This window comes from Podarcis liolepis, assembly GCF_965112155.1.
Source record: "Podarcis liolepis genome assembly, chromosome: 3".
Classification (NCBI taxonomy): Eukaryota; Metazoa; Chordata; class Lepidosauria; order Squamata; family Lacertidae; genus Podarcis; species Podarcis liolepis.
In genome coordinates, this window is record NC_139557.1 from 60927094 (window position 1) to 60939189 (window position 12096).

Genomic DNA, 12096 nt, shown 5'->3' on the forward strand with positions numbered 1-12096 from the left:
ATAACTTCAATAAAAATGCATAAAAAAAAAGAAAAAGGTATTTAAATATACCTTCTTGAAGAAACCAGAGGCCTTTCTCCTGGGCATGGTCGGCCAATTGGTGCCAAAGAAGGATAGAACTTTCTTTATGTATGCCACAACAGCAGCAAGAATACTTATCGCAAAGTATTGGAAGACACAAGATCTACCCACCTTGGAAGAATGGCAGATGAAGGTGATGGACTATATGGAACTGGCAGAAATGACTGGCAGAATCTGAGACCAGGGAGAAGAGTCGGTGGAAGAAGATTGGAAAAAGTTTAAAGACTATTTACAGAAATATTGTAAAATTAATGAATGTTAGAATGATGTTGGATAGAAACTAAGTGGTTTATAGCTGTAATGTTATAAGGGAATATGAGAAAATGGACTATTAATAGGTAAAAATCCAATGTTACAATATCTTAAGATTGAAGACTAGGATAAACAAAGAGGGGAGGGATTTGCTGAACTAACAAACTGAACTGGAATACAGAAAAGGGAGGCGTGAGGAGGTCCGGGAAATAAGCAAATGAAAGACAAGTCATTGAAAGATTGAATTGTTTTTAACTATTTTTATTTTGTATTTTTCTTTTTTCTTTTTTTCTTTTGTAATATTTTGAAAATCTCAATAAATATCTTTAAAAAAAACAAAAAACAGAAGGTTGAAAGAACCTCTAGAACAGATTTAGGGGGCATACTGCGGGGAGGAGAGGGGAAAATGTTCTATGGCACAAGCAGAAAACCTTGTGCCGATGGAACATTCTTGTCATGCTGCTTTGGACGCAACCCATCACTGTTCCACAGTGATAAAGTTAAATCTTAAACGTGGTCAAGCATTTCAGAGGGAATAGAGACGCTTTTTAATAGGGAAGCTTTTTAACATGCATCTCAAACAAAATTCTCTGATTGGGACAATTGAACGTTAGCTCTTTCATGAGCACAGGCTTTCTGAGTGGCTTGTCTCCTATTAAATTGCCATTACTCACTTCCAACAAGAGAGAGCTGTTCAGCTCTTTCTGGTTTAAATCAGTTGGTTTTATTCATTGATTTTGGGACAGGATTAGTGGAACGGATTGATCGGGAACGCTAAAAATGAGAGAGGTATCCTCGTATGAGGAATATTACTTTTCACACACATTAAATCAAATTAACCCTTGTTCCTTTCGATCGGTAAAGAGGATGGCCAGATGCAGCCAAGGAAAACACATCCAGTCATTTCCATGGCTGTTTTAATTGGCAAAGCCTGCATGTCAGATTACTCTGTAATCCATACAAGAATGTTGTTGGGAAAAGATGAAGCATGCCTGACTTATCAGCCATATTCATCCTGGTTTCCTCAGAACATTGCAGCTGCAATGGACTGAAACTGGCAGCTCTTGGAGCGTTCTCAGACCGAGGACCACAAAAAGGTCTCTCTCATAATCACACCCTTACGGAAATGTCTCGAAACGCAGGCACACCTTGATCCACCATAATGAGGAGAGGCAAACCATGAATTTGAAAAGAAAGGGGGGGAAGGCTGGCTTGGATGCACTTCAATGAAATGGTTAGTTCCTAATTAATCTTACATGTTAACTGAACTGGAGCCAAGTACGCTTTAAAGTTGTGAAGTCTGGCACCCAAACCGTTCCAAGGCCAGGAAAGGGTAGTCACAGGAGATTGGTATTATGAAGGGCACTGGGTTGCCAGCTACTGAGTGAGCCTTGGAAATCCTGGCACAGCCCCACTTGCCTTTAGTGCGTTCATCTGACATTAAAAAAACCCCTCATTTTTCAAGTTCTTCTGCACACAGTCAAGATACAGGCAATATACTTTTTTGTATAATGAAAGCAGAAAATATTTTTGAGAGCCATGCTGTATACCGGATTCTGTGCATCACACAAAGGCATGGAGCAGATGTTTTAAATGGTTTCACAAGGGCAGCTGCCAGAGAAAGGTGGTCTGTCATGTTTTGGGGGCAATTTTTCTTCTAGCCAATGTCAAAATTGAAAGTTTGTGTTAGCATGAAGAAAATGCATGGTTAACAGCTTACACACGGACAAATTTCATGTACAGTGACTGATTCTGTGTAGAATTATTTGGCATAGTAGTGATGGAGCACCTGTAGCCTTAAAGAAAGGTAGTATCTGCCCATTTTTATTTGAAGGCAAACATATATTGTTAGAAATATATGGTTTCCTCCTTAGCGGTTTCCAAGATTCCTGGGTTTCCTCCTTATTAGTGGCCCCTCAATACAAAGATCTAAAATGAATATGATGAACAAGATTCATTTTCCTTGATGTCCTGCATGGAACTTGATGATCTGAAATAAGATCCCTTTAAAATAAGGAGTCTACCTTAAAATAAGGGCTATCTGGAAACTCTTTTTGTCATGACCCAAAGTAAGGTAAGGGGAGTGCTACTGATGCTTTGATTTACTTAGTCATCTTCCCAGTACAGTTCCAGAAACTTTCCAGTCTTGTCATCCAGGCACTGTTTTGGAAAATAACATAGAAGCATCATTTAGAATAGGATTTTCCAAACTTTCTAAAGTGTACAAAGCCTTTATGGGGTTTTTTTGAGGACCTACTGACTTGCTGTTAGGGAACTCCTTCATGTTGCAGATTTATTCCTTCTAAAATGAAGTTTTGGGGCATTGAAGATTTCCCCTTTTTCAGATGCTAAAGCTCCAAAGAGCCCCTGGGTCTTGAACTGTTGATTTGGCAAAGCTAATCGTTGTGCATTTAATACCGGGGGGAAACAAAACAAAATATCCTTCAAACAATGATGGAACCAGCTTGTCCCCGAGCTCTTATTGTTATTACATTTTGACCACACAATGCTTGCTCAGTCAGAGATCTCTGTGGATTACTTGGGCAGGCACTTTACAACCTATCACTCAGAGGCTGAAACTGCTGCCATTTCACCTTTTGACTTTTTCACTCAAACAATTAAAAAAGCATATTCTTTCATGATTCTTTGCAGATTATTTTAAGTGAGTCCAAAGTTGTCTTTCTGTCCCCGCTGCAGTGGCAACAAAGATGCATTGTAAAGCAGAACTCTTTGTTTGACACCAGACCTGTTCAAAAAAGAGGAAACGCTAACCTTTCGCCCCACTCAATTGCTGTAAATGTTTCACCTTATGAAAGCAGTATACAAAAGTGCTTAGGAATCATTAAAAAAAAATGTGTGTGTGTGTGTGGGGGGAGAAATAGAACCCTGATCAATACCTATCTGTCGTCCTCTTTGCAACAACGCCCCTATCCTCAAGGTAACAGTCTGGGGCAGGTATATGACCAAAACACGTTTTTAGTTCTGCCCTAAATGTGTTTTAATTCTCTTACTTTTCAAGAAATATATCAAAGAACCTTAGAGAGTTAATGAGAGAAAGGTTCATTTAGTCCAGCATCCATTTCTCACAGTGGCCATCCTGATGCTGATGGGGAGATGCAGAAACAGGACATCTGGGATGCAGCACACTTCCTACCTGTGAACCCCAGCAACTGATATCCAGAGGCAGATCTTCTCCAACTGTGGCAGGAGAGTGATTCATAAAATATGAATAATCATTTTTAAAAACTGTGCTCCCTTATTTTCAAAGGAGGAAATGCATTTGCCTGTATTTTTCCTTTGAGTTTGCAGCTAGTCCAACAAAGGGCAGCAGAGCCACCATGGGGGGCCGCCAGGACAGTTGTACTAGTCTCAAACACAGCTCCTAGTAAAGTTCTGTGGAACGTATGGTGTGAGAACATATCTCCAGAGGCCTCTGCAAGAGCCCTAGGTCATGGTCTTATGTTAGCTACATACCAGCGAGTAAGGGACGTGGGTGGCGCTGTGGTCTAAACCACAGAGTATCTTGGGCTTGCCAATCAGAAGGTCTGTGGTTCGAATCTGTACAACAGGGTGAGCTCATGTTGCTCTGTCCCAGGTCCTGCCTACCTAGCAGTTCGAAAGCACACCAGTGCAAGTAGATAAATAGGTACCGTTGTGGTGGGAAGGTAAATGGGGTTTCTGTGCACTCTGGTTTCCTTGAACCAGAAGTGGTTTAGTCATGCTGGCCACATGACCCAGAAAGCTGTCTGTGGACAAACGCCGGCTCCCTTGGCCTGAAAGCAAGATGAAGGCTGCAACCCCATAGTCACTTTTGACTGGACTTACCCGTACGGGGTCCTTTACCTTTACATACCTGCAGTAGAATGAAGCCGTTGAATGGACTGCAAGTCTCCATGCTGCAGGTAAAGGGTGCCATTTTTTAATTCTCCTGTATGCAAAAAAACAAGCAAGCAAGCAAGTCACTGCAAGTAAAAAAATTATTGATGAAACATCATGTGATGTCTCTACAAACAAATCAGAAGGAATACTAAATAAATATCCATTATCATCTAACGTCCCCACAAACTTTGTATAAACAAATCAGGATGTATGCTCAATAAATGGGTCATCTGGAAGTGACCTAAGCCAGTTTCAGTCTCAGCTCCTCATTTATACAATGGGAATGATGCTACCTTCCTTTCCAAAGGGAGGTACTGCATTTTCAAATTTCAAGTACTATCTAGACAATAAATATTGCTGCAGCAAAGCAGGGTGCCAGTATGGCACTTCTCAGCTCTTTAGTGTAATGGCTCGTCCAAGCCAGGGCAGTCCGCAGATGAGGCAGCAGCAGGAGTCCTTCAAGTGGAACCCTGAATGGCTGAACTCAAAGGATAGATGGGAGTCAAAAGGAACAGGGTGGGAAAGAACAGTGGTTCCAGCTACAATAACAATGCAATTCTGTGCTTAGTTAATTTTGGCAGTAAGAATATGGTAATAAGTTTTGTTATGTTGATGTGGTGCCACTGAAAATCAACACACTTAGGGCTGTTTCCCATACTGCGTCATGGGAATGCTCCCATAATTCAATCCTATGTCTGAAAGTTTTTAACATGATAAGTTATTATGCATGCATAATCCCCTGGGGAAAAAATATGTGCATGCATGCTAAGAATGTGTAACTGGATTAGTGCTTGAATAACTTTTATTGCACAATCTGTATACCACAGCAGTACAAACTAGATTAGTAAGTACCGCGTCTCCCCCTAGAAGTAGCTATATGTTTAAAGTTTGACTTTCCTGTCTCCTAAGAACAGAGTATAGAAAGCAGCCTTAATAAGGGATATGAAATGGTGATTTTAGAGGGAAAGTAATAGAAAGCAACATGGTAAATCCTATGATTTATCACATCTCACCTAGCAAAGTGATTTGTGGGGATACCTCAGCTAGAGTGCTGCTTAAAGAGCCACCTTTCAGAAAATCTGTTTTTGAAAAAGTATCCTAGCCTCTTTTTCATATCAGCAAAATGGATCCTGGGGCTGCATAGACACCACAAGGGATACTGGGTGATATTCAGCAGACCTGCTAAAATCAAATTACTTAAGCCCATTGGTTTTAATGTGTCTGCTCTGAGTATGTCTAATATTGGGTATACCCCAATATTGGTGCTGTCTTCCAAAGGCCCAACTGAGAAGCAGAGCCCATCAGAAAAGGCACTTGGGTTGTGATGTTCATGGAGCATATTGCAGGATAAATAGCACATTATTATATCCCCTCAACTTAAGCCAGTCATACAGGATGTGAGCACTTGTTCAGTTGTTTTCACAAATGATGTTCCTGTAAGTTTTTAAGCAGGCATGTATGCTATGTGATTTACATTGTTATGAATTGGAGTGGGCAGACTTTTTACAATCTCTACATTCAGTGACGGGTCATAATTTGAAAAATTCACAAATTTCTGAATTTAATAAGTGCTGGGAACGACACCAGCTAACTTCCTCAAGGGGCCAGTCTGGTGGTGGTGGGTTGATGCTGATGGCCAACAATGGTGCTGATGGCCCCTCAATGGAAGCCATCAACCAGGCAGAAGGCTCTGGCAGGCACAGACGGAGGTTGCCAGGGTAACAGGGGTGTGTGATGTCACCACAGGAAGAGAGGGTGTCCTTTTACAGTAGAGGTTTGGGAAGCAGGGGTTTCTGGGAAGAAGAAGCAGGAAGTAGGCAGGATTCCATGTGGGGATTTGAAGGGCAGCAGCCTTGTTGGCTGGCTGGAGCAAGCTGTTGTGGGGTGGTGCTTAGGATGCCTCTGAATCTAATGCTGTGCTGCTGGGGAGGGCAAGCCCCCTCTTGGGATGTAAATGCTGTGAACTCCCTCTCCTTAAAATTCAGGTGTAAATATATGGAAACAAGCCATATTTCTAAGACACTGCAGACTCCATTGTGCCTTGGTTTTCCAATGGAAACACAACCCTGGGTTAGTGCCCAGAAGGCCCCTGGAGTCTTGCTACTGCTCAACAGAGATTGCTTTTTTAGGGTGGTATCTGTGACCAGCTGATCACCAATATTACAGAACAAGCATCAAAAGCAAGTTTGGAAGAGCAAGTCTTCTTATGGAAAACATGCTTTTGTTAGGTGGCTTTACATTTCTAAAACAGTGACTGGGATTAGCAGCTATGAGTGGCTGGTTAGCATGTTTTTGGGGTGTGCATTGCACATATGCTTTTTAGGAAAGTGCAAGCTATTTTTTTTTAGCCCTTGAGATATTTAACACTATTTATAATGCTGTACATTTTAGCATGCAAAGCAGCCAGGAACATTCTTGGGGCTTCTGCTGAGATACTGACCTGCCAGGCCGCCAGTTTTCTGTGGGCAACATATTTTTTCAACTGCAGTTCCTTTGAAAAGGACAAGCAAATATGCACATGTAGTTTACATACTTTCTGTGGTTTGCATATTCTGTGGCTAAAAATATCCAAACCCCTTTTAGCCCACCTTCAGAATCAGACTTGAAGTTAGACTGGGATGCAGAATCCAGTTCTTGTGTGTGTCTCATCCTTCTTTGCATCTGGCAAAAAAAATTGAAAGAGAAGGAAACCTTAGACTTCAAGCATCTGACTTTGAGTTAACATGCTTGTCTCTGTTAAAGAGCAACAGCTCCATATGTCTCTATAAAAGGAGAAATGCACAAAACCTTGGACAGGGCATGAGAACACTTATTAAATCCAATACTTGGTCAGGGAATCTTAAAGAAAATATTCTTTGATCTTGGATCCTTGCACCATTGAGAGAAGCAGACGCTTGTGGATTGTTGGCAGCTTAGCTTAGCTTGCTCATACTTTGCTATTCTAACTTTCTCAACATAAAAGGGTGCAAAGAGAATTTAGCCAAACTGGAATGAGAGTGGGTGGCCAATCAGACAAACCCCAATTCCCAGCACTGCAAGCTTGGACAAATGAGTAGGGTGTGGGACAAGTTGTAGATTTTCATTGCATTTGAGCTGGCAGAGTATGGTGCAAATCAGAAGAAAGGCACAGATGAACATGGAGCTGGAGCAAAATGTTATGGAGTTCTAGGAAAACATCTCACAGACATTTATTTGGTAAGTTTTCAAGTCTGGCATAGAGGTTCACGTTTATCACAGAGCAAAGCCTCATGCAGGGTTGAACTAAAACATTTTGCTGCCTGAGGTAGGGAGGCAAATTATGCTCTTGTCCAAGCTCCAAACAATTTATTTTGACATCTCAAGCAAAAAGAACCCCCACAAGCACCTCTCCCCACTCCCTGACAATAAAAATATAATAATAAATTGAATAATTAGCAATTTGCTGCCTTTGCATGACACCCCAAATCAGCAGTCTGAGGCAAATGGTCTCAGTCTGTCTAGTAGCTGGGCTGGGCATGTTCTCATAAAGGACTGGAGATATCTGTCATTAACAATTTGCAGTCAGTATTCCTTCTTTGTTGGAATGTTCCTAGTTCACTGATGGCTTGAGGTAACAGCTTTGCTAAGAAGTTTTTTTAAAGTACTTGCTGATGGAGAAAGGACTTGGTCACATCAGAACAGGCTCCTGATCAAACAACATGTAGCAGCAGCTCTGAATGTAGTTTTTTTTAATCTCCTAAGAATATAATTCAATGTAAACTTACTCAAAAGTTCCATTGAATTAACTGGGCCTTACTTCATAGTAGGCATCTATAGAAAGGCCATTTTTATCCATTGTGATATATAGGCAGCAACCATTTTGGGTGGAGGTTGAATTCCTGGTCCCTGTGCCTGTCAGTAGAGGGCACATGAGCCTGCCCCACCCTGTTATACCCTGTTCTGTCCCCATTCCACTCCCTGCCCTCTTCTGGGTCAAAAATGACCTGCACATCGGTGGTCGTGTATCAGTTAGATGCATGGAAAATGGTAGCCTTCTGTATTGTAAATAGAAAACAAAGCCTTCCAGCTCATGAGCCAATGACATCACATTTCAGATGATCTAGCAGGGCCAAGCCAGAGATGCCTGCACTCAAATCTATCTCAGGAGCATACTTCTATGGTTACTACTGGTTGCTAAGTTCTATAACTTGAACTGGGATCTAGTGCCTGAAGCACAGAATGCAGAGAATACTGCTGTGTTGACCAAGAAAAGGCAGAAGACCAGAAAGCCAGGTTCCTACTGTTGCTCCTATGATCCAGAAGGTTAATGTTTCCACTCAATCACAAAGGCTGAGGTTGTACACTCCTGTTGCTTCTACTGCCATGCCAGCAATCTATAATTGGCTCAATAACATTCTTTTTGTTTGTTTCTCTGAGCTTCCCTGGGAAATACTTGAAAAAGGCAGTTCAAAACAACAACAAACAAATGGGTGAAATGTTTGCATCCCCTCCCATGCCAGTCCCACCATTTCTAAACAAAACACCAAGTCTTTTAGATGGGGAAAAATGGTAACAGGAAGCTGGGAAGACACAAGAGAGGTACTGTTTGCCTCTCCTTAAATTGAAATTATGCCCTTGTGCATGTTGCACAGTCAGAAGTATCACTTCCTGCAGAAATGCGTGTGATTGGTATCCTGGCTCAATTCAAGATGCAGAAGAAAGTACAAATAACATGCAGCTTTGTGGGAGATGACAGCTCATTCCAGAAGCAGTGAAGACTAGTTAGGCAGAGGAAACCATAACCCCTAGATCCAAATCTGAAGGAGTCTCAGCCTGACTCAATATGCAGAGACTTTAGTAGGATCAGTAGGGTAGGGTTTATGCTCAGACCATAAGGCTCCTAATTACGAGCCCAGTCACAGTGCCGCCCACCCTGCATCAGTATCTATATGTAATGTATGATTAATAACTCAGGCAGACAACAATCTGGATTTTAAAAATGGCCACAACCTTCTTGATTATAGAATGTAGGTGGAATTTTGGCTCAGGCACTGGTTGTAGCCATTCCAGCCTCCTACTGGAGGGCTAGAACCACTGCAGGGTTGTGCCAGGATTGTGGCCTCTCCAAGCATTAATCTACTGAGTTGGCCATCCTAAGGCCATTCCTGGAAGCCCTATGGACCATCCGCCACATGCTTGGCTTCACGACAGGAACATCCACCAAGACTCCTTTAATGAGGTACCCTGAAAACGCCGCTGGATCATACTGGGTGATGCACCACTTCACCCCACGATTGAAGACTAGGATACCACCCAATGCCTTAACCACCAAAGTCGTGACAATTTGTTACGAGGAAGGCAAAACCTCCAGACCAGCCAATTTGTCTACAGGGGAAATTCCTTCCCGGCTCCAAATATGGCAACCATCTGTGACCACAGCAAGGTCAGGAGAAACATGGGAAGCAAAATAAGGTTAAACTGCGAATGAAAGGAATGGAGGATTGTTAAAGCAGCAACCTGAAAGGCAGAAAATGTTTTAGAACAAAATGAAATTGACCTGGAAAATAAAGAAGATGAATGATATGGGGTGGGTGGGTTGCTTCTCTGCCAACTGTACTGAGACTGGACAGGGCTGCCAGCTTTTATGCCTGGCCAGCTGCAAGAGTAAGTGTGCAGTCAATGTCTTCTCAGCCTGTGAGGCACACCCACTAGGCAGGTCACTGATTGGCCCATTTGAGATGCTGCAGGAGGTGGGAACTTGAGCCGGATGTCCAGGAGGACAGAGGAATTTCCCTAACAGCCACCTGGCCATGTGTGCTCTGTTCTCACTGTCCAGGGATTGCGGCTGAGCGCAAAGGGCGGCAACATGCACCCACCCAGGAAGGCGTAAGTGTCCATTCTCTATTCTCTAAGGTGTAGGGAGGAGGTGGCTAAAGTAAAGGGGTAAGTTCTGCCATGACATCTGCAATAAGGGAAACAGGGAGGGAGGAAACACAAGCATTTCCTACTGCCTTCTGAGGAAGCTTGGAAGAAAAGTCTTGACTGAGAATGACTGAGGCACTATAGCAACCATTTTCAAAAAAATATTGGAACTAAACTGAGATCAGTGGAATGAACTGGTTGATATAGGAACAAAGGGAGCTTTTTCTTCACATTTTTTTTAAAAAAAGCAACTTTAGGAGAATGAAAGTTTAAGTGGAAGATTGGTGGTGGTAGTGGAGGAGGAGGAAGGGCTATTTAACCTTTCTTCCACCATTTTCCACATTCATAATCACCATTCATAATCACCACATTCAGAAAAAGCGTCTGAAGAGAAAATGGTTAAGCAGAAACACTCCATGCTTCCTGTTGCCAGTTCCTCTCAAACTGTATCTTGAAGCTGTTTGATTTTAAACAAACATACATACAAACAAATGGAAAATATACATGTTTGCATGATACATCTAATTTGGCTCTAAACCTGTCTTTCTCCAGCTTGATTCTACTGCTTCCTTTCTTTTTTTTCTACCCACAAAAGCGAAACATACTTCCAAACAATAACGCCTGTTGCTCTTCAACAATACTTCAATTCAAGCTAAGGTTATGGGACCATCACCTGTGGATAAACTATCAAATGCCAGGAATTGAAGGTTCACCATCTGGTCCATTGAGTGAGTTCCAGACAGTGTCATTCAAGTGTAGTTGTGGAATGTCAGGCCAAAAGGGGGCATGCCCTCGTTTAAAAAAGCAATGTTATGGTCATTACTGAATGCAAAATGCAGAGTTTCTTTTTCTGAGCAGAATTTGATTTCAGCGCAGTGGAATTTGATTCCACTTTGGTCTCACAAATGAGCCAGGAATATTAATTTTATTAGTACACAAATGTGAGGGGAAATGCCTTCCGACAGCCCTTTTCAAGTTTCCCTACATTTTTCACAACTGAAAATCAAAGTTTGTGGCTGTATCACTACAATAAGGATAAACACAATGTTTATAGTCTGCAGTGCTTTAGAATTAAATGGCAGGCAAGATTCTCATTTCCTTATCAGTTAGCCACACAGGTAACAATCCAGTGTAAAACTGTTCTCCTTTTGGAAATTCACAAACAATAAAATGCCACGTTCCTCATTTTGCCAGGACTAGAATGTTCAGTACAATCCTATGCATATTTACTCGGAAGTAAGACCCAGTGTCTTCCAATGAGGCTCACTCTCTAATAAGTGTGCTTAGGATCACACACTTACAATCAATAAGTAACACTGTTATTGGGTGAAAGGGAATCTCCTGTGGTTGCACTTCATGTTCCAAATGGGCTCACTCTAAAGGCAAAGACTCAGTGGCATTTGCACACTAACTTCTTCCTTTTTAGTTTAAGCAGGAATGCTTTGAACAAAGGGGTTAGAAAGTCAAGTGCTCCCAAGACAGATAGATCAGCTCAGGATTCCACCCTGAACCTTCACATTTTCTGCTCAATATCTATTAGTATCTATAATATTGAAAATTCACTTGGATGCCCAGAAAGAAAAGAAATTTTAAAAAGAGTATCCACATGATTGCTCAAAAACCACTATGGGATTCAGTCCCATTGATTTCAGTTGCATGGGCTCTATTCAAAGTGCTTCAAATACTAATGTTTAACTGGATAATGCTCAGAGTTTTAAAGGACCAGTTGTGACTGGTGTCGCATTTCAAAAAAAACAAATTGATTCTGCAACAGATGCAACAAGCTTGTGTTTAATATAAATCTGCTTCCCCTGGCTCCCTGCAGAAAGCTTACATCCAAGGATCAGTGAATTTGCAAATCCTTTCCCACTTAACATGTAAGTGGTACTATAGAAAGGGATAGCTCTTTGTTGCAGTATCCTCTTCCAACAGCAGCTGGCTGCTATTCCTACTTCCATAGAAGGGTACATCCTGGGTCCTAAGCTGTGCAGGCAAACAGAGGCT

The 12096-nt window shown here is 41.8% G+C and overlaps 1 protein-coding gene across 1 annotated transcript in view; it reads right to left on the minus strand.

The window, feature by feature from the left end:
* Positions 1-12096, minus strand: part of LOC310704519 (uncharacterized protein) — a 119494-nt gene that overhangs the window by 62567 nt on the left and 44831 nt on the right. The window contains exons 10-11 of the mRNA XM_083498052.1: positions 6801-6873; positions 4187-4261 (exon numbers count right to left, since the gene is read on the minus strand). Coding sequence (XP_083354178.1) covers positions 4187-4261; positions 6801-6873 — 148 coding nt within the window. The remainder of the gene's footprint in view (positions 1-4186; positions 4262-6800; positions 6874-12096) is intronic.